General features: G+C 43.9%; 1 protein-coding gene and 1 non-coding gene across 6 annotated transcripts in view; one reads left to right on the forward strand and one right to left on the reverse strand.

Moving 5' to 3' along the window:
* The window catches only part of Fbxo7 (F-box protein 7), a 28230-nt gene extending 7970 nt beyond the window's left edge, over positions 1-20260 (reverse strand). The window contains exons 1-5 of one of the 5 annotated variants that reach the window (NM_001012222.1): positions 20106-20260; positions 17563-17857; positions 13192-13419; positions 11127-11268; positions 8813-8896 (exon numbers count right to left, since the gene is read on the reverse strand). In NM_001012222.1, the coding sequence (NP_001012222.1) occupies positions 8813-8896; positions 11127-11268; positions 13192-13419; positions 17563-17857; positions 20106-20227 (871 nt within the window). In that variant the 5' untranslated portion in view covers positions 20228-20260. Of the gene's footprint in view, positions 1-8812; positions 8897-11126; positions 11269-13191; positions 13420-17562; positions 17858-19688; positions 19863-19920 lie in introns of those variants that run through there. The other 4 variants (XM_039079673.2, XM_006241166.4, XM_006241167.3 and 1 more) reach the window with 4 other exon arrangements.
* LOC120093911 (U6 spliceosomal RNA) lies at positions 2762-2865 on the forward strand. The gene has a single exon (XR_005487629.1). It is a non-coding gene; the product is annotated as a U6 spliceosomal RNA (small nuclear RNA).
* Positions 20261-23568: the final 3308 nt, after the last annotated feature.

A 23568-nucleotide genomic window follows, 5' to 3' on the forward strand; every position in this document is an offset into this window, starting at 1 on the left:
GGAGTAGACAGCAGGAAATAATCAAACTCAGGGCTAAAATCAACCAAGTAGAAACAAAACAAAAACAAACAAACAAAACTACACAAAGAATCAACAAATCAGGAACTGGTTCTTTGAGAAAATCAACAAGATAGACAAACCCTTAGCCAGACTAATCGAAGGGCACAGATAGTGTATCCAAATTAACAAAATCAGAAATGAAAAGGGAGACATAACAACAGAAAACTGAGGAAATTCAAAAAATCAGATCCTTCTACAAAAGTCTATACTCAACAAAACTGGAAAATCTGGATGAAATGGACAATTTTCCAGACAGATACCAGGGACCAAAATTAAATCAGGATCAGATAAACCATCTAAATAGTTCCATAACCCCTAAAGAAATAGAAGCAGTCATTAAAGGTCTCCCAACCAAAAAAGCCCAGGATCAGATGGGTTTAGTTCAGAATTCTATCAGACCTTCAAAGAAGACCTAATACCAATACTCTTCAAACTATTCTACAAAATAGAAACAGAGGAAACACTACCCAAGTCATTATATGAGGCCACAATTACACTTAAACCTAAAACACACAAAGACCCAACAAAGAGAACTTCGAACCAATTTTCCTTATGAATATTAATGCAAAAATACTCAATAAAATTCTCGCAAACCGAATCCAAGAACACATCAAAACAATCATCCATTATGATCAAGTAGGCTTCATCCCAGGGATACAGGGATGGGTTCAATATACAGAAATCCATCAACGTAATCCACTATATAAACAAACTCAAAGAAAAAAAAGCCACAGATGACAAAACTCAAAGAAAAAAAACACAGATGACAAAATTCAACATCCTTTCATGATAAAAGTCTTGGAAAGATCAGGAAATGGCTTATGCTCTAAGATCAAGAATCGACAAATGGGACTTCATAAAACTGCAAAGCTTCTGTAAGGCAAAGGACAATGTCAATGGGACAAAACAGCAACCAACAAATTGGGAAAAGATCTTTATCAATCCTACATCTCATAGTGGGGTAATATCAAATATATACAAAGAACTCAAGAAGTTAGACTCCAGAGAATCAAATAACCCTATTAAGAAATGGGAAACAGAGCTAAACAAAGAATTCTCAGGTGAGGAATACCAAATAGCTGAGAAGCACCTAAAGAAATGTTCAACATTCTTCATCAGGGAAATGCAAATAACAACAACTCTGAGATTCCACCTCACACCAGTCAGAATGGCTAAGATCAAAAACTCAGGTGACAGCAAATGCTGGCTCCTCCGTTTTTGATGGGACTGCAAGCTGTTACAACCACTCTGGAAATCAGTCTGAAGGTTCCTCAGAAAACTAAACATAGACATACCTGAGGGCCCAGCTTTACCATTCCTGGGCATTTACCCAAAAGATGCTCCAACATATAACAAGGACACGTACTCCACTATGTTCATAGCAGCCTAATTTATAATAGCCAGAAGCTGGAAAGAACCCAGATGTCCTTCAACAGAGGAATGGATACAGAAAATGTGGTACATCTACACAAAATAGTACTCAGCTATTAAAACCAATGACTGCATGAAATTCTTAGGCAAATAAATGGAACTAGAAAATATCCTGAGTGAGGTAGCCCAATCGCAAAAGAACACACATGGTATACACTCACTGATAATTGAATATTAGCCCAAGATACAATTCACAAACCACAGGAAGCTCAAGAAGAAGGAAGACCAAAATGTGGATGTTTCAGACCTTCTTAGAAGGGGAACAAAAATACTCACAAGAGGAAATATGGAGACAATGTGTGGAGCAGAGACTGAAGGAAAGGCCATCCAGAGACTCCCCCACCTGGCAGATCCATCCCATATACAGTCTCCAAACCCAGACAATATTGCTGATGCCAAAAGTGCATGCTGACAGGAGCCTGATATAGCTGTCTCCCAGACGCTCGCAGCCAACCACTGAACTGAGAACAGGGTCCCCAATGGAGGAGTTAGCAAAAGGACTGAAGTAGCTGAAGGGGTTTGCAAACCCCTAAGAACAACAACAATATCAACCAACCAGACCTCCCAGAGCTCCCAAGGACTAAACCACCAAACGAAGAGTACACATGGGGGGACCCATGGCCCAGCCGCAGGTATAGCAGAGGATGGCCTTGTCAGGCATCATTGGGAAGAGAGAGGCCCTTGGTCCTGTCAAGGCTAGATGCCCCAGCGTAGGGGAATGCTGGGGCAGGAAGGTTTGGGGGAGTCAGTGGGTGGGTGAGGGAGCACCCTCATAGAAGCAGGGGGAGATGGGATGGAATAGTGGGTTCCTGGAGGGGAAACCAGGAAAGGGGATAACATTTAAAATGTAAATTTTTAAAAATCCAATAAAATAAAAAAAATAATAAAAATGTTCAACATTCTTAGCCATCAGGGAAATGTAAGTCAAAACTTCTTTGATAATCCATCTTAAACCTGTCAGAAGGGCTAAGATCAGTAACACTAGTGACAGCTCACTAGTGTGGAGCAAGGAGAACACTCCTCCATGACCGTGGGAGTGCACACTTTCACAGCCACTATGGAAATCAATATGGCAGTTCCTCAGAAAACTGACAATCAATCTACCTCAAGACCCAGTTACACCACTCTTGAGCATATGCCCTAAGGGTGCTCTATCCTACCACAGGGCACCTGCTCACCCGTGCTCACTGTAGCTTTATTCGTAAGAGCCAGAAATTAGAAACAACTTAGACATTCCTCTGCCAAAAAATAGATAAAGAAAATGTGGTATGTGTTTACTTCAGCAACATATATACTAAAATTGGAACACTACAGATATTAGCATGGCCCATAAGCAAGGATGACAGCCAAATTTGTGAAGCATTCCATATTTTTGAAAATTGGGAATAGTTCTAACTCAAAACTCAGCTATACCAGTCCTGTGTGTAAACCCAAAAACTGCCCCACCATGCCACAAGGACATGTGCTCTACCATGTTCATAGCAGCTTCATTTGTAATAGCCAGAAGCTGGAAACCCAGATGTTCCTCAACCGGAGAATGAATAAACATTTACACAATGGAATATTAATGAACTATTAAAAACAATGTCATCAAGGAATTTGTAGGCAAATGGATAGAACTAGAAAAGATCATCCTGAGTGAGGTAACCCAGACCTAGAAAGACATCATGGTATGTACGCACTGATAAGTGGGTATTAGCCGTAAAGTACAGGATAACCTAGACACAAAGAAGCCAAGTGACAAGGGGGAGCCAAAGAAGGATGCTTGAATCTCACTGAGAAGGGGAAATAAAGTAGACATGGAGGTGGAGAGGGAGGGATCTGTGTGGGAGTAGAGGTAAGAAGGAAAGAAGAGGTTCAAGTGTGGGGAGGACAGGGAGAGAGAGAGAACTGGAATCCGTGTGGGGGCATCCTTGGGAGAGCTGTTTCTAGCTGTTCCTAGAACAATGGAAACTCCCAGGAATCTATGAGGGTAATCCTAGATAAGCTACTAGCACTAGGGGATAAGGAACCTGAAAAGGTCATCTCCTGTAGCCAGGCAAGACTTTCAATGGAGGGACTGGGACACCAACCCAGCCACAAAACCTTTGACCTTTAATTTGTCCTGCCTACAGTAAGTGCTGGGTAAAGATGGAGCAGACATCGATGACAGACAACCAATGGCTGACTCAGCTTGAGAGCCATACCATGGGAGAGCCCATCCCCCACACTGTCAATGATACTCTGCTGTGCTTGCAGACAGGAGCCAAGCATAACTGTCATCTGAGAGGTTTCATCCAGCAGCAGATGGAAACAGATGCAGACTCCCACAGCCAAACATTAGGTGGAGCTTGGGGAATCTTGTGGAAGAGGGGGAGGAAGGGTTGAAGGAGCCTAATAGGTCAAGGTCACCACAAGTAACCCTACAAAATCAACTAACCTGGCCTATATGGGCTCACAGAGACTGAGCCACTAACCAAAGAGCATGTATAAAACAGACCTAAGCCCCTATACATATGTAACAGGTGTGTGGCTTGGTCTTCATTTGGGACCCAGGGCTATCTCTGATTCAGCTGCCTGTCTTTGGATTCCTTTCCCTTAACTGGACTGCCTTGTCTGGCCTCAATGGGAGAAGATGCACCTAGTCCTACTACAGTGTTTTATGCCAAGGCAGGTTGAAGAGAAAGGGAGGAGAAGATGGGGAAGGAAGGAGAGAGGGTGGACTGGAAGAGGAGGAGGGAGGGGAAGCTATGACTGGGATGTAAAATAAGTAAATTAATGGGGAAAAAGAAAATGTCATACCTTTACACATGATTATTAAGCTGTTAAAAAATGACATGAAATTTACAGGCAAATGGATATAACTAGAAAAAAATCATCCCGAGTGAGGTAATTCAGACCCAGAAAAAGAAATATGTACATATTTATAAATGGATATTAGCCATAAGTAAATGATAACCAAGCTACAATCAGTAGACTCAGAGAGGTTAGGTACAGAGGAAGGGTCTAGGGGGAGACACATGAATCTCCCTGGGAGAGGAAAATGGAGGTAGGCAGGGGACAAGAACAGGAGGATCTAGTGGGTACAGGGAGGGGACATCGGGTAGAGGGAGAGAATACAGGAAGAGAGATAAAACTGAGGGACATCTGAGGGATGACATGAAAACTAGTGCATTGGAAACTTCCTAAAATATATGAAGGTGATCCTAATGAGTTCCCCTAAGAGTTAGATAGGGAGTCTCAAGTCTCATCACCAAAGGAGGCTTCCAGTATTGAGACTGGGTTGCACTCAGTTGTTAGCCAAGGTGTTCCATAAAACCCCGGAACAACCCAGAGTGTCCATAAGGTGATGATGGGTTCTTTCTGAAAACAGACAATAGGACTGCACTGCTGAGGACAACACCCACACAATTCACTGAACATGGAGAAACCGAGCTGTGCCTACCTGGACAGATGTTCACCTCTACATTCTAGGGTTTACAGTACAGGAGGGGACTCTGCAGGCTACCAAAAGAGAAGGAAATGTAAACACCAACCTGGTCACAAACCTTTGACCTATAATTTGTCCTGATTATAAAAATGGACAATGGTGGTACAAAACTTGTGGCAGTAGCCAACCAATGTCTGATCTAACTTAAGGACCACTCAAGGGGTCAGAGCCAATACCTGACATTGTTTAAATAACCAAGAATCAGAGACTAGATAGCCCCGAGACCTAGAGTAACACCAAAAACTAGTAGTCTCAAAAACAAAAGCAAACAAACAAAGGTAACACTAAAACGACTCCTAAAGCTATCGTTACAAAAGTCGGCACCTCATTCAGTCATCATCAGGGAAGCTTCTTCCAGCTGCAGATGGGAACAGACGCAGAGACCCACAGGCAGACATTACCCGGGGGAAGAGAGAGAGCTCAATGAGATGTCACCATCAAATGCCTCCCCTCAGAGCTTAAGGAACCCTGTGGAACAGGAGCCATAAACAGTGTAAAAGCCAGGGGGATGGAGGACACCAGGACAGCAAGGCCCTCTGAATCAACTGAGCAAAGCACAGATGAGCTTAGAGACTGAAGCAGCAAGCGCAGGCCTTACATGGGTCTGCTCCAGGTCCTCTGCACAGATATCACAGCTATTAGTTGAGTATTCTTATGTGAGAACTCCTGACTGAGAGCGAGTGGTCTCTGACCACTGCCTGCTCGTGGGACTCTCTTCCTCCTGTTTCTGATTGCCACATCCAACTTCAACAGCAAAGGCTTTGCTTCATCTTACTACATCCTATTTTGTTATGTTTGGTTGTTATCTCTTAGAAGTTTGTTCTTTTCTAATGTGACAGAAAGGGAGTGGATCTAGACAGGAGGGAAGGTGAGGAACTTGGAGGAGTAGAGGGAATAGAAACTATAATCAGGATTATTATGAGAAAAAAATACAGTTTCAATTTAAAAAGTCAGTTTGGGGAATGTGGCAGCGAGATCAGGTATAAGAGGGGAGGATGGAAATCAGTAGCAGGCAAGGAGGGCATCTCTAGGACATGCCAGAGACCGGGAAAGGGGAGACTCCAGAGAGTCTGTGGGGGTGACAGTACCTAAGACTCCCAACAATGAGGGATGGAGCCTGAAGCAGTTACCTCCTGAAGCCAGGCAGGACTCCCAGTGGAGAGATAAAGACACCAATCCACCCCCAAAACCTTCAACCCAAAATGTGTCCTGCCCACAAGATGTATGGGGACAAAGACAGAGCAGAGACAGAGGAAAAGGTCCACCAATGACTGCCCAAACTGAGCCTGGCAAGAACTAATGTCTCTGATACTACTAAAGATACTGTTATGCTTACAAACAACATAGCTGTCCTCTGAGAGGCTCCACTCAGCGGCCATTGTTAATAGATGCAGAGACCCACAGCCAGTTAGGAGAAGGACTGAGGGACCTGAAGAGGACAGGACTCCACAGGAAGACCAACAGAGTCAATCAACCTGGACACTCAGGGGCTCTCAAGAGACAGAACCGCCAACCAAAAAGTGAGCATGGGCTGGACCTAGCACCCCCACCCCATATGTGGCAGATGTGCAGCTTGGTCCTTATGAGGGTCCTGAATCATCTGTTGCCTCCTATGGATCCCATCCCCCTAACTGGGTCATCTAGTCCTGCAGTTTCTTGATGTCCCAGGATGGGGTGATACCTGGGGGGCTGGGAGGGAAGCTTCACCTTTCTCAGAGGAGAAGGGGAGGGAGAAGTGTTGGGAAGAGCTTGGTGAGGGGGGACTGAGAAGAGGATGGGATGTAAAGTAAATAAATAATGGAAAAATTCAATTTGGCTCAAGGCGTTTTTTCAAATGTGAAAATCAATTTTCCTCAAATTTTCCTCTCAATAATCATGTTATTCCTTTGGCATTTTTCCTTTCCTTCCATCGTTGAAGCACCATGGCATTTCATGTGTATATGGTGTCTGATTCATGTCTAAGAATGACAGACACAACAGAGTATGTAGAGAAAAATCAGTTTCATAGAACTGCTCTTCAGATTATCAATAAACTTTCTCTTTAAATTCCATAACAAACAAAATAAAACCTTCTTGTAAGTATTTGACTAGAAACTTGGAGGAGGAATATGAGCTACGTGGGTCTAAACTATGAGTCACAGTAAAATGAAACTGACATGCCATGTGAGCCTACCACAAGAGGACTCCAGGAAAACACTTCACTAGGGTCCATAAACTTCTCCAGAGAAAGAACATCCTCCCTCCCTTCCATTTCTTTGTTCCATATTTAATAGATAAAGAACAAGAATCTAAGGTAGACCCCTAGATCAGGTTGTTTTTAAAAGACTTAGAGTCAGATGATCTACTCCAATGATTCTCTCAACCACTCTACGGAAATGATTTATCCTTCTCTAGAACTATTTCCTTTAGTAATATGAGCATAAAACCTGCTCTAAAGTATGAAATATTTATCCAATGGCAAGCTCCTACCTAGTATGAAGATAAACATATCTAAGTTCTCTGACCATGACAGAGAACATTTATAGATTTATGAGTCTAACACACATTCTCAATAGGGGCAAGATCACTCCAACAGTGGCAAAATCTGGTTCCCAGGGAATACTAATCTGAACCCTCAAGAAGGTTACAGTATTGACATATGGAGTGTATTTGTGGTACTGAAATTCCACAAGAAAGACTGATTGTATGGCAAAGAATAAATAAGGGGGATAGAAGTCCTTAAAGGGGTGACAGTAAAGAAAAAATAGGCTGACTAAAGAGTGGTCTAGTGCCAAGATCTGGATGAGTGTCCAGCTAGAGTGCACTCTAGGAACACATTGTGCTGTTCCTCCTTCCCACAGTTTCCTGGGGCTAAATTCACAAGACCATATCTTCAGAGGAGCAGCCTGGATCAAGCCAGGCTTGACTAGGAGATGCTATCTATGTAAGTGCCATCCCTCCCCTCTGCTCAAACCTCCGCTTACTATTTTACCACAAGGACTAAGGGACAATACACACCCAGCACAAAACAGAAAGAAAAAGATAATTCATTCTTCTCTCCACCAGTCACTCCTGTTGACTGCCTGGTCTCTCACAGTTAAGGTTTAAACAAAAACAGTAAAAAGAGAAACATGACTGTTTTACCTCTATTAATAATTTTATGGGATATAGGCAAAGTCATACTAAGAACCCAAATTTTAGGGAAATTCTAACCTCCTTAAATAGTAGCATTTCCATCAAACTTATATTTAAAATATTCAAGTAGTTTTTCCTCTATTAATATTAAAAAAAACAAAAAAAAAAAAAACAAAAAACGGGGTTGGGGATTTAGCTCAGTGGTAGAGCGCTTGCCTAGGAAGCGCAAGGCCCTGGGTTCGGTCCCCAGCTCCGAAAAAAAAAAAAAAAAAGAACCAAGAAAAAAAAAAAAAAACCCACATTGAATTGCTTGTAAGAAGCATAGATCTTCTCTGTTAAACACACAGTATGAAGATCTCCAAAGATAAACACAGGAAACCAGGAGTTTCATCGACCATCAGTGGGACAGATTACACCCAAGTGTTAGTTCTTAACAGAATGAATACAACTTAGTGCTCAAAGACCTCAAGAATTGTAAAAAACCAAATTCTCCAAACTATAATCAAATCTTCAGCACCCCCTCCCACATCTGTGGTGCAGAGGTGACTCCCAGAGTTTGTACATGCTAGGCAAATGCCCTACCCCTGGGCTACATCCCTGAGCTGTAAACATCTGGATTCTCAGAGGTAACATTGCTTTGGAACTTGCTTAAATCTATTCGGAAGTGATCAGGCTTTGTTTTTCAGCGAGCCACCCTCTCAGAGCTTCCTTCCAAAAGTTAAGTCAGGGTTACAGCACCTGGTTCTGCTCTGCGAACGTAGGCTCCTGGCTTCAGCTGCACTGACTTCACATTTTTAATCCCACCGTTGACTTTTATTGTAGCTGTAAATAAACAGAGAAAGATGGTAAAGCAATTGTCACTACCTGAATCCCTCCCTTTAGTGCAGGCCTTCCCTCACCTCCATACACTAAAATACATTATTCCAAACAGCCTGCTCGGAGCCCATTCTTCTCTCAAAGAAATGTCAAAAGGCTAAACCTGCCATGAGGTAGTCAGCCTCAAGCACCACCTCTATTAAGTCTCTTCAGACAGAATCCACCATGTGTCACCAACAGCAGCTTCTCAGTAATTGACAGGCCTGCCATAAGGTCAGTAAGAAGCAGGCAAGCACAGAAGACCATTATTTCTAATGAAGTCACTGAAACACTGTACATTTTTTAAATCCTTGGCAATGGTCAATCCTTGTTCATTCACAGGATCCTGCTAGTTTTCACAGCACCACTGCTTTCTAGACCCAAAAGACCAATATCCTTGACATCACCAGAGGGTTCAATTTTAGTTTAGCATACAAAGGCGTACTTCATCTCAGCCTGTGAAAGAGCTAGTGATGGGCTCATCCACACGTGCACCAAGCCATGCCCTGGGTGAAGGAAAGATTTAAAGACACTGCTCCTTTTCAAAAACTTGAGCCTGGAATAACCAGCTACTGTGGAGCCTGCAAGGTACTGATCTGCAAATAATTAAAGTACAAAAATACCATAAACTAAGAAATCACCAAAATACTTAGTGGAGAGGGTAGTATAGGCATGTCATTGGTACTTTTCTATGAAACTGAGGTAACCCCCCCCCACCTCGCGTTTGTTATTAACATTTGGGAATGTTCATCTTCCCAGGTGTGATGTGATAAATCGGGATGACTACACAGAAACAGAAACCACTGCTACTCTGGGCACAAAAGCCAAACTGCAAGCTATGCAAAGTAGCTGTGAGAACGAACAGACACTACTCGGCTCTCAAGCCGTCAGCCACATTCTGACAAACGTGCAGAATCATAGGCTCAATCCTATAACAGCTAAGAAAATTGAACAATTAAAAGGAAATGAGCGAAAAAATTACATGAGAGGACCAAAGAATTAACTTCTAATTCTAAAGGCAAAAAGGCAATGTTAGCGTTTAAAATAAATTTTAGTACAAGGCTGTTCTGTAACACTGGACCTCAGTAAACGTCATCTCAACAGAACAGCAGCTGAAGGAGCAGTGCAAACCTCACCCAAGGCAGCAAAGCAAGACAATCCACAAACAGCACAATCTACCGCACTCTCTTCTAGCTTAAGTATCTGAAAAGGATGACCTCAAAACCCAAACAGTGTTAGCCCAGTGAGGTGGGAGTCACCCACCACCCCAGAGCTTCGGCTACATAAAGAATTTGAGCTCAGTTTAGGGTATACAGACCCAATTTCAAAAATATATTTAAAAAAAAAAAAAAAAGATCAGACTGAAATGTAAGATCCTGGTCACCCAAATGGATCTCCTAATGTGAGATCAGGAGAACATTCCAGAAAGCAGTGGTGGTTGGGAAGGACCTGTGTGACATCATGACTAACATGATCCAGAAACACACTGCCACCTCAGTGCAGCTTCCCTCTAGGAAAGGGGAGAGCAGAGAGGTCATTCAGAGGACTTCCGTGAGGACGGGCAGCTAAACTGTGCATACCATGGCTGCAAAACCTCAGCAGTTCAGAGATGCCGACTTCCTCACCACAGGTTAGAGGCTAAGGAAGGTAATTAGAAGAGACATTCACAGATGTGCACAAAAACCTACTCCAATAGTTCATCCACAGTAAAACCCACTCATTTCTACTACCACAGCTCACAGAACAAAGGGATCAAAGATTGACACATCACAAAAAAGCTGAGGCTGGAGAGGTGGCTCTGCAGTTAAGTTACAGGCACTGGCTACTCTTACAGAGGACCCTCGTTCAATTCCCAGCACACACCTGGAAGCTGGCAGCATCTTTAACACCAATTCCAAGGGATCTGACACCTTTTCTGGCTTCCACAGGCACCATATGTATGAGATGATGCACAGACACAAATGCAGGTAAAACACTCAAAACATAAAGTAAAACTATAACAGACATTTAAAAAGAGAACAAGGAGGCTACCCCAAAAGTGAAGGGTGCTGTCCTAAACCAACATCCTCTAATTTTAAGTCTTCAGGCATACAGTAATTAAGATGTGAATGACTCGGCACCCACTCGAGTGGCTACAGACTGTTAGGAATAAAGTACTTAATTCACAAGGCGCCAGCATGACGCTCTGCTCCATTACCGTTTATCATGATGAGCTTTCCCAAAGGTACACAGGTAAGCACGGCAGAGCCGCCCTCACAGAGAGGATGTGTGTACTGGAGCTTGTATACGCCACTTGACTTCCATTTCTCAGGCATGGATGCTGCTTTGGCTTCAGTCCCCTGAGGAATGAGATGAAAGAATAATAATGAAGAAAGGTATTGTGCTGAAAAACCTGAAAATCAGTAACAGCCCTAACTTACTGTGCAATGTAGCCCCCTTGAGCCGCTGACATGACTCAGCAGGTAAAGTGTCTGTCACAGAAGCCATCACCCAAGGTGGAGCCTTGAAACCCACATAAAGGAAAGAAGGCAGAGAACCAAGTCCACGGAACTCTGCTGCCTGCCTGCCACACATGCTATGTCGCATGACACGCCCCCACACACACACATCATACACATTTTTTAAAAGATACATATAGCCCCCTTAACAGAATATGCACATCATTAATATTGCTACTAGGAGGATAATAGGTTATAATATTTGTCTATCAAAATTTTTGTTTTAATATACAATGACATCATAGAAATAAGGCTTAATTTTTCTCTTCTAAGACTCACATTTTCTACCTAGCAAAGACAAATCGTTCGTTATTCAAGACCGCAGGGAGAACAGCATTTCCCTCATACAGCCCTTTTCCAGAAAAGTCATTTTCTAACATTTTGTTCACATTTGTGTCACTGCATATTTGTAGTGCTCTGTCAATTTACACTGTTATTTGTAGTATGTTATATCTATCTGGTCTTTTGTGCTCATCTGTGAACTCTGAGAAACGTGCGCCTGTGCGTACAGTGTGCACAGGCGCACAATGGTCTTGGGCTACTCCTCATCTCTGTACTCCATCCCATGGCCACAAGGAATGTGTACAGGCCAGCAGTACAGGGGACAGGCCAGAGTACGCAAGACGCTCAGCCCCACCCTGAGCTTACTAGGTCAGAATCTGTGCTCCAATGCGGTCCCTGTATTCCTCAGCTCTCCTCTAACTGCTCTTTCAGAGTCCCAGGCACTCCGCATGTGCAAATGTCTCTCCTAGAACTTACACAATAAACTAAAATGATCTAAACCCTTGTCTATTCTCAGACTATCAGGAACTGGAAACAGAGAGCTAAGAGCAGGAAGGAAATCACCTCACTGCATCAGCAGATGCTGCACGAAGCCATGCTGAATGAAGTTAATGAAGGAAAGCAACCACAGCACAAGGCCGTGAGCGTGAGACCTTGGTCAGCCAGCATCTGGTCAGACGCGTCCCCACTGCCGCCACTTTATTTCAACATGACCATATGCACACAGGCCTTCTCAACATGACGGTATGCACACAGGCCTTCTCAACATGACCGTATGCACACACGCCTTCTCAACATGACCGTATGCACACACGCCTTCTCAACATGACCATATGCACACACGCCTTCTCAACATGACCGTATGCACACAGGCCTTCTCAACATGACCGTATGCACACAGGCCTTGTGTCCTTTTTTTTTTGGACCAGTTGCCATTCTCTCTGTAATACTAAATGCTAACAAGGGAAATGATGGGAAAAGAAGGAAAGCTGCAAAGGGCATTTACTGAGTACCTGTGACAACCCCTTACTATTTCTGACATTTGATATTCAAGAACCAATCACATTTAGTAAAGAAAGATGGACCACCACAATGCCCTAGTGACTGAGGTGCCTAGTGAGGTCTCATGTTTTAGTTAGGGTTTTACTGCTCTAAACAGACACTATGACCAAGGCAACTCTTATAGGATAGCATTTAATTTGGGCTGGCTTATAGGTTCAGAGGTTCAGTCCATTATCATCAAGGCAGGAGCATGGCAGTGTCTAGGCAGGCCTGGTGCAGGAGGAGCTGAGAGTTCTACATCTTCACCTGAAGGAAGCCAGGAACAGACTGACCATCCTCAGGCAGCTAGGAGGAGGGTCTCCCAGCCCACCCCACCTTGACACACTTCCTCCAACAAGGTCGTACCTCCTAATAGTGCCACTCCCTGGGCCAAGTGTATTCACACCACCCCACGCCCTAAGAGGTTCGGGTGGCACTTACCTGAGGTATGTAGCCCGACTCAAGCATAAGGAGATGCACCAGCACTATCAAGGCATCACTGACGGTGGAGCAGCCGGCTGACTGGTACAGGGCCTCTAGGGAATGTGGCACCTGCCCGTCCTCTGTTTCACTGCAGAGCATTGGCTCCAGTGGATGGAAACCAGAAGCCTCTTCCACACTCATGGCGTCCTGAATTGACACAGCTTCAGCACTGTGACTAGGTCCTTCCTGCACAGGATGACAAGAACAGATCCGTTAACTTACACAGGACATTTTATACCCTGTACTGAGCAGAGATGGGTGCTCAAAACAAAAGCCAGCCAGAGGTTCAGAGTAGAAAGCGCTTATAAACAAGTGAGACTGTGACCTACACCTCCATCCTGAGTCCCACGGCCCCATGCTAGAAACACGGAGCTAGCTCCTCGGTAAGCGCCTTAAACGTTGTGCTCACAGCTCCAGCACTACCGTGCCTGAGTCTCTAAAGCTGTGCCTCCTGTGCCACTTCTACCTCAGACTCCATCACGCTTCTGCTGACCTCCAGGAACAACAGCTCCTCAGGGTGCCTGCCTCCCCTCTTGTCTCAGACACACCATGCACTCCTTCCAGTTTCCCCAGAAATTAAGAATCCAATCACATCTTATCCCACTTTAAAACTCAGGATTTCCACAAACGTACCTTAAGACTGTGTCCCTGGATGTTCTTAGAGAAAATGTTGGTACAGAGTCAAGCAGAGAAACACTACATGCTATGCCTAGCCTAACCCTCTACAGTCACAGGATCTGGTAGTAACTTTATAAAAGCTCTGAGAATTCTACAAACAGGAGTCATGTGTTCACTTAACCAAAATGCATTTGCCCTCTTCCTCATACTTAGCATCTTTGTTACACTTACTACAAATTCATAAAACAAGTTCTTCAGAAACAGATGGTAGAGTGCAAGCCTAGAAAATAAGTTCAGAAAACAAGGAATATAAGGCCATCATCATCCCATTCCTTGGCTCGGCATCTGCACACCTTCTCCCAGCCCTTTCCTGCCACTGCAGAATTCCCACTTCTTCAACAGCCCCAAGGGATGCCACCACAGCCATTATACTGCACCTTACCATACTGCATTGCTATTTTTCAGTTCACACATCTGCATCTTTCCATGACTGCAAGTTTGTGTAAAGCACAAGACTACACAAGTTGTCCATTTTGCAACAAGAACACAGTACCTGCCACATGGTACACATTCAGGAAAGGCTTGTGACCAACTGCTGAAGGATGGCATGCTACAGTTTCCTGGTTTTCTTTACCAGGTAGTCAAGTAGTCTCTCATAACTGAAGCAGAGAAGAGGACACTGGCTTTTATCAACTATATAACTTTAACTCAAATAAATGACTAGTCAAGATAACCAGTTTATACAACTTTGAAATGAACTAGGTCCTCAGATTCACCATTAAGGCTTTTCAATGTAAAACATGCTTTAGTAAAGCTAAGTTGCTACACTGATTTTATTCAGAAAGCTTCTTTCCTAGTTTGTGCTCAACTCTTAATACAAAGTAATTTTTTTTTCCTTTTAGGATTTATTTCCAAAAGAATCAGGCAGGGAAATTTAAAGTTATATGGTATAAGGCAAGGTTGAAGGACTGGAATAGAGCCACAGTTGACATTTATTCTTTCAAAATCAGCAGAGGTAAAGCCTAATGGCTATAAAAGATCAAACATGTTAATCCAACTCTAGGTGGGCACAGTGACACACACCTACAATTCCTATACTGGGGAAGCTGAGGTCAAAGAATTTTAGAGTTCAAGGTCAGTCTGAGTTGTAAGACAAGATCCTGTTCCCGCGCCCCCCCCCCAAAAAAAGAAAAAAATTAAAATTTAAAAGACTACCTAAAAGATGCTACTGCTCAAAACATTTCTGATTTTCTTTGAACAAACAAGTCACCATATTAAAAAGCAATGTATCAAGTCTAAATTATGAAGTAAATCTCTTTACTTTTCCCCATTATCCCTACTTTTGTCATTTATTACTTAGCCAGTAGCATGGGACAAACTGTGTGACTTTTTAAGAAGCCATTACCCTAACTGCTAACTCCACATGCACTGTGGGCTTATCAAACCTTCCTAAGCCCGAGAAGCACTGGCCTCCCCTGATACGGGTGTGTATCATCTTCCACATGTGAAAACAGAAAAGAGCTGAGCATCAGCTCGTCTACGCAGCCCTGCCACAGGCCACTTACAAAAACAATCGGCTGAACCGCATTTGACCTCCTATCAGGTCTGGTACAGGTTATCCCTTGCTGTCATTAGCAGCAACTCCCAAGAGCAATGAGATAAAACTAACATATTTAGTTACAAAATAAAATTCCTCTCTGGTTTTGAGTCTTGCCCATCCATTTACTTTCCTTTCTCACAGCTCCCTTCTATACTGAACTAGCAGATCATACGGATTCAGGCACCCACTAAGGTTTCATAGTCACCCTATAAAAAGTTTATGAGACAATGCTCTTAGAACTGGAATCACTACCTTGAGGCACTAGTAACTTCAAAAATTTCCAAAGAAAAATTAACAAGGTATTTCACACACTGCAGAACTCCATCTTACTTCAGGATTTTTAGAACACTCCTAAGAAAGGGCTCTTCTCTCTAGGTTTATCTCTGAAAGAGCCTGTCAATAAAAACAGACTCCTGAGTAAAATTTAAGTATGCAGCCACATATCCTTATTGATCCCACACATTGCAGAAACAAGAGATACAAGAATGATTGGAAAGACAAATTAAAAATTACTATATGTAGAAATTATTTTAACAATTTATAATCTATTAAGTATTTTAATAACTACCTATTCAGAATATCTGCCTATTCTTTATAGGTGGATCAATGTTTAAGGCTTGCAAAAGAAATTAAACAGGGGGTGATAAGAATATATACATAAAGACAGTTAAGAATGGTATTATGTTGAGCTGGAGAGATGGCTCAGTGGTTAAGAGCACTGACTGCTCTTCCAGAGGTGCTGAGTTCAATTCCCAGCAATCACATGATGGTTCAAAACCATCTGTAATGGGATCTGATGCCCTCTTCTGGTGTGTCTGAAGACAGCAACAGTGTACCCACATACATGAAATAAATAAATAAATCTTTTTAAAAAATGGTATATGTTGTCAGTATTGTTTTGTTTGAGGCTAGCCTGGTCTACAAAGCAAGTTTTAGGATAGCGAGGGCTGTTATACAAAGAAACCTTCTCCCAAAGAACCTAAAACAAATAAATAAAATAATCGTTTCACACAAAGTAGAAAACAAATAATTAGGGGCTGGAAAGCTGGCTCACTGGTAAGAACACTGGCTGTTCTTGTAGAAGTCCTGAGTTCAATTCCCAGCAACTACGTGGTGGTTCACAATCATTTAAAATGGGATCTTATGCCCTCTTCTGATATGCAGACATAGAGGAAGACAGAACACTGTATACAGCTTAATACAGCTAAGTTCCTTAATAATAAGGAACTTAGAAAATAACAAAGATCACCAATAAATGTCTAAATTGCTGAACTACAACTAGCAAGGACCTTGGAATACAGACAGAAGTACAAACAGGAGAGGAAGGTCAGCAAGGGCACCAGGCCACCACATGAGTGGTCACAAGGTCAGCAGGTTGTGCACTTGTGTGACTATGAAAATGGAAGAATGAGAGCAACCAGGAATCTGTACTACGTAGAGACAATCACTGACAGGAAAAGAACAGAAAGTGACCCTGGAGAGGCAGGGTGGGACAACCTTCAGAAAGTCTGGGTACAGGACAATAAGGGATGTTCTCTTCTGTGAAATAACATGGTTAGAATAGAATAGAAGGTCTCTCAGACACAGCGCTACTACAGAGCAAGAAGAGAATGACATAATGAAGATGCAGGACGCAGACAAGCTGAAAACTAAAGTGAAGAGAGACTGGCAGCCTGTAATACAAGAAGTCAAAAGGCACAGGAGACCAGCAGTCCCACTGAGGGGCAGAACAGGCAGTGTCTATGTGAAAGACCAGGCAAGTTAGAATGCCAGCATAATATTACTGCAGGTATCTAGCAGTTAGAAAGAAAATGTTCAAGCAGGGCAGTGGTGGTGCAGCCTTTAATCCCAGTACTTGGGAGGCAGAGGCCCTGAGTTTTAGGCCTGCCTGCTCTATAGAGTGAGGAGCAGAGAGAACAGCCAGTACCACAGAGAAACCCTGTCTCAACAAACCAAACCAAACCAAACCAAACCAAACCAAACCAAACATGTTCACCACGGGCAGTCTACAGTTTACTGATGCTAATCATCCTGACCGGTGTGGAGTTCCTCTGAAGTGTCAATATACCTTATCAATTACTCTATTCCATCTCTTCATCTTTAATACCCACCATACTGTCATCGGTCCAGGCATCATATTGGGTGACCTGTCCGTGGGATGAATCACTCCCTTGTTCATCTGGGATGTTAGCCTGGCTTGAGGTGGCAGCCAAAGGAGGTTGGTCATTATTCTGGAGAGAGGAATGCTCTGAATCTGTAGATGAAGGTAAGTTAGGTGCCGGCATTTCATCTTCAAGAACCAAACATATCAAGTCCCCAGAAACAATCCCATATGAAGCCAAGGTCTCTTCATCTCCAGTGAGGGCATCCTTGTTGTTCAATGTAATTGCAAATCGGGTATCAGAACTGCCAAGAAAGACGGATGAGCATAGTAAGAGCTACCTACCAATATTCCAAATAATGCATTTGGAATACATTAAAGTACATGCTATGTGCCCAAAAGCACTATGTAATATAAAAAAAAAAAGAAAGAAAGAAAGAAAGCAGGGGACAAAATTACTTGTTCTTCTGATCAAATGCCTGGGTCACAGACTTCTAACTAAAACTTCAATAGCCTGGAAGGTATACTTATCATTAATTCATATGTTCATCGATCCTCGAGCATATACTTTTCAGTATTTCAACATGGCTGAACTCGAGGAGCTTCTTAAACTTAACACACCACTTTACTTCCGGCTTCCCATCAGTGCGAGGACTTCAAACTCCGGTGCCAGGCTTGGGCATCAAAAGCTTTCACCACCTCCCCAGCCCGATTCCTTTTTCTTACACGCATCCTTTCCTTTCTCATCAATTAAAGATGTTACTGGAGTTAAATTTATTCCTACTCCACAGACAGTAAGCTGCTCTGCTTGCTGCTTGCAAAGTGTTCTGATCAGCAAGAAGCTGAAAATCTGCCAGTGCCCATGAAAACACCAGGTCAACCTTGGCAGGAAAGGGGACAGTCCCCAAGCAAACAATTCCTTCTGTAGACAAGATAAGGAGCCGTCTGTTTAACAGAGATGCTAGCTTCCCCTCCCACTTTTCTGGCATGTTTTTCCAAGGTCCTATTTTCTGTAATCACCGGCATTGGGGGAATTTCACCCAAAAAAAAATGCAATTCTAGAAGCTCCAAACAAAAACAAAAAGGAAAGAGGAAGCTTCAAACTTTAAAAAAAATCTGTTTTATACCAATCTTTGGTTTGCTTACTTAGAAAATACTCTTTAAGAACAACAAGTGTGTCACATGGACACATTTTAAAGCTTCCCTTTTGTACCCCAAATGAGCAAAATTTCAGATTTTCACACCGACCTCGACTGTGAAAACAGCAGGCAAGAGAAACTAACAGGGGCTTCTGGGTTTCACACCCTTTCAAAACTGCCCAGCTTAACTGAGAAGTAATACAATTTGTAAATACCTTAAAAATTGCATTCTCAAAGCCTGAGGAGTGGCAATTGTTATCAACATAGAAAACAGTTTTACACCAAATGAGTAACATGTAGGTAGGTCACCATTATATGGAAATATATATAATATACGATATGGGAATACATTGTTTAATTCTTTTAATGTGAAAAAGGGCTTTTTAAAATATTTTGCCTAACATTATTTTATTAGACAGGGTCTCACTGTGTAACACTGGCTGGTCCGGAATGAACTCAAAGATACACCTAGCTCTTCCTCCAGAGCGCTAGAATAAAGGTATACCTCAGGCTTACTTAATGGGGAGGGGTGGGGGGGTGACCAATCTAATCAGTTTCATTTTGCTTAATTCCCTACAAATAAAGTGAAAAGGGGAAGACTTATTTAAAATGCCAATTAACGGGAAGAGTTTTTCTTTTAACATTTTTCCCTTTAAAAGCACCAGAGCCCATCTTCTAATTTTATTTTCTTCACTAGTTCAAATTTCTAGCTCAGCACTTGAAATGGGTCATCCATATAGTTGTCTCTCTACGTCCTGAAAATATCTTCTACAGAAACATAGAAGCTTCATCTGCAACCCCATAAATTAGTAATAGAACCTAATCCTTTCTCAACTTGCCACAAAACTGCAAGCTCTATAGGGTCAAGCCTCTATTTTAGAGAAAAAGCAACAAACATTCTCACCCAGAAAATGCCCAGTGACCCGAAGAATGCGTACTTCCAAACCTTGCAGTGAGAAAGTTACAGTTAAGTGCAGTCTGGCACATGCACGCTCACCTGTTACTGTAGCCCTGGGCGGTGGCACAAATTACAGCGACGTAGGATGTCAAGAAGTTTGTCACTTCAGCTACGATGCTTTCCCCGACTTAACCACTGAAGTATCCTAACCGCTAAGGTAAATTCCACCCACAGTGGGTTTACACTGGGAGGTTTAACGCAAGCCAAGCTTCCCGAATTTCCCTCCCGCCCTCGGGGCGGCCGTGACAGCAACCCGGAAGTGACTACTCACCATGGTGGACAGCGGCACCAGGGGGAGGCTGGGCCATGGTCTCCCAAAGCCAGACCCCGGCCAGCACTCAGCTGCCGAGCGTCACAGTCACAGGCGTCTAGACCAGCTACGCCCCGGAGGCCCGGACCTCATGTGACCGCCCGACGCGCGCCATTCCCGAGCCCCGCGACCGCGACGCCGCTCACCTGAACCCCAACGTGGGCAGCAGGTCCTGGATGAGGTGCGCGCGCAGCTGCCCGAGCGTCGGCTCCGACTCCGGCACCTCGAGCGGCTGGGTCCGCTTTTGAAGCCGCACGCGCAGCTTCATGGTGAGCGGACCGCAAGCCTCGGTCGGCCCGGGGAGAAACCGAAAGCAAGTAGCTCCGGGCCTGCGCGCCTGAGGAATCCCAGCTCGCCGCTCTCTCCACCACGCCCCCTAGAGCCTTCTGCTCGAGCCGAGTGCCGAGCGCCTGCGCTTCTCTATCGGTGGCTCTGGGCGCGACAGCGCCACCTGGGGGGCGAGGCGCGCACGGCGCAGGCGCTGAGTTCGCTGCCTTGCGCCGAGTGCCCACGCTACACCCTGTGCGCTTCCGCCCGGGTGAGCGAGTTCGTTCTTTCGGTCCCAGCTTGCAGGATCTTTAGCGCTGGAACGAGCGCTGCCCACAGTGTGCAGACGTGACAGACGCCCTAACCTGATGGCCCTGGTTTTGCCTGTTCTATTCCGGTCATTAGTGCTCAGACCTGCCTATAATTTACATAGGTCCCCTGTGGTGATAAGGATGTGGAGCCAGGGATCCCTTAAGGGCTGTTGTCGGCCTGGGAGATCCTAGAGGCCTACAGGTGAGATAAGAATAGGACAATGGCCGTGAGGTATTAACAGCTGCCTTTGCTTCTTTAAAACTCACTATCGCTATGGGAAACAGATGAAATGATCTTTTAATTACTACATAGGGAAGATAAGAAGCAATTGAGGAAAGTAAAACAGTTTTCCTGCCCAGCTGTGGATTTCGTGAATAGTTGTAATATACACCTTTCTGATGTCCAATTTAAACCCCCCTCTTAATCCTTAGCCCCCCCCCTTCTCCCTATGGAATGTTGTTTTGGCTCTAAAGATGCCTGCCGTCTGCTAGCAGTAAGAATAAACTCACTTAATATAAATTTGAATTGAGCCTGAGTCTTTGGTCTCTCTCCATGGATTTGAAGGCCACAACAGTATAGCTCTCCACTTTCCAGGTTAAATCTTGATAAACCAGCCTGCCTTCATCTCAGGCTCAAACGACATCTTATAGTAAAAGCAAACTAGGTCCATTCCTGTTTATGATTACATTTCTCCTTCTCAAGGATTGGTCTATGTCCCACCTGTAAACATAACTACGAATGGCTCTGTACTGCCCCATGCCTTTATTACAAAAGGTTATTATGACAACCTGTTGCTATGACAAACCCGCTGTGAACCCCTTGCAAACCATGTCTTCATTTCAAGAGGTTTTCATGACCAACTTGGCGTGCGTGCGTTCTGCTTCAGTAATCAGTGCCTATTCGCCTGCCAAATCCTCATCTGGAAACCCCCCTTGCTCCTGAACTATTAAAACCTTACCTTACCTATGTCCAGCCCATGTTCACAAACCAAAACATAAGCTTGCATTAATTAATATGGCCATGATGATCTGGGTTTGATGGTCTTTCTCCTCAGACATGAAGGACTGATCTTTTTTCCTGTGGGATTACCAATCCCTACTGCATTTTTTCCTTGGCGCTGCTCTTAGAAACTTGAAGCCACCCCCTCTATCTCCTTCGTGTTACAGCTTTCAGTTGTCGCACGGTGCATTAGTAACCTCTTGCCGCATATCTGATGTCCTTCAAAGCTTACTAGCCTGCATCGATAAACATGTGTTGCCCCATAGATTCTGTAGATTGGGAGCCTGGGTGTAGGGTGGTTAGGTAGTTAGTTCTGTCTCAGGGTCTCCCGCCAGAATTTACTACACATATCACCCTACCGGCCACAGATTTTTTTTTCCCCAGAGATCTGCTTGAATGTCCACATAACAGGACGATAGTTGGATTCCCTGAGAGTAAGCAACCCAAGCATAACCAAAGCAAACTGAAGTCTTTTATGACGTAGCCTCAGAAGTTACATATTTACTTCTTTTAATTTCTCGCTACAAGCCAACGTTTCGGTATAAGAATATCAAACCAAAAGCATGAGTGCTGATAAATCAGATCACCATTGGTTTGAGACAGGTCATAATAGAAAACCAATTTTTATGAACGAGGCAAAGAGTTTGAGATACATCCTAGAATGCATGAGAAGCCACCGGACGGTTGTGAGGGAGTCTCCAACATCGGGGTCTTTAGTTCTAAACACTAGAAATTGACTCTGGGCAACTCCCCATCGGGTTCTGGGGTGGGGGTGGGGGGATTGGAGAAAACTGGAGGAAATTGCTGTTACCACTGCTAGAGAAGACTGGAAAGAGGCTGACCCCGTCTCTGCTACCATCGGATACCTAGTGGGTTTTGCCATGCCCTGCACCAACAAAATGGCAACCTTGCAAAAGATTCTGTTTTCTCCCCTTACCTCCCAATCAAGGGTTTTTAGGAGTGCAATCTGACCAAGGAAGTTTGGGCCCTGTCTTCTCTAGAGTCACATAACCTATGGGGAGTCTCTATATAGTAAGAGAATTGGTTGATGACTTACAGTCTGTATTCCAATTCTCCAACAGTGGTCAGCAGCAGCTGTGAATGGAAGCCCAAGGATCTAGCAGTGGCTCAGTCCCACAAGGCAGGCAGGCAAAAAAGAGAGCATCTTCCTTTTCCCAATATCCTTATGTAGGTCTCCAGCAGAAGGTATATCCCAAATTAAAGGTGTGTACCACCATGTCTGCATCTGGGGCTTGCTTTACCTCAGATGATCTTGAACTAGAAGATCTCCTTGCCTTAGGCTCCTGGGATTCATAGCCACTTTGCCTCAAGATCTCCATACCAAGATCCAGGCTAGAAACTTGTATCTCCCAGCCTCAAGATCAGGATCAAAGATGAGCTTTCCAATTCTGGATTGTAGCCCATTCCAGATATAGTCAAGTCGACAACCAGGAACAGCCACTACAGGCCCCAAACCCGAGTCCTGACTGCAAAAGAGACTGAAAATCACTCCTTCTTTGGGAACTTCTTAGAATTTCCCCAGAAGTGTAAGGAAGAAAGGCTGGTCAAAATTTGATAGGAAGCCATGAATTTGACACATGCATAGTACTAGGGCCATGCTCTAATCTGAAATGTATGACTTGCCATTAAAAAAAGGTGGTGGGGATCCCCCGTGGGGCTGTAGAGATGTCTCCTGGGTCAAGAGGACTTGCTGCTCTCCTGGCAGGCTTGGATTTAATTCTTAGCGCCCACACTGCTCCTCACAGCCATCTGTGGCTCCAGGTCTAGAGGATCCAGTGCCCTCTTCTGGCCTCTGCCTCTTCTAGCCTCAATGGATACCAAGCAACCATATGGTCCACAGACATGCAGGAAAAACACCTACGTCCAAGTCATTGTAGGTGGGGTATGTATACAGATCGCTCAGACTTAGGCTGGGAATATAGTTCGGTTGGTAAATATTAAGTCTGAAGGAAAACCCCAAGCACCCCAAAAAAGCAGGCCAACTAACTTTGACCCAAAATGACCATCTTG

The sequence above is a fragment of the Rattus norvegicus genome, chromosome 7 (assembly GCF_036323735.1).
Source record: "Rattus norvegicus strain BN/NHsdMcwi chromosome 7, GRCr8, whole genome shotgun sequence".
In the NCBI taxonomy this organism is placed as follows: Eukaryota; Metazoa; Chordata; class Mammalia; order Rodentia; family Muridae; genus Rattus; species Rattus norvegicus.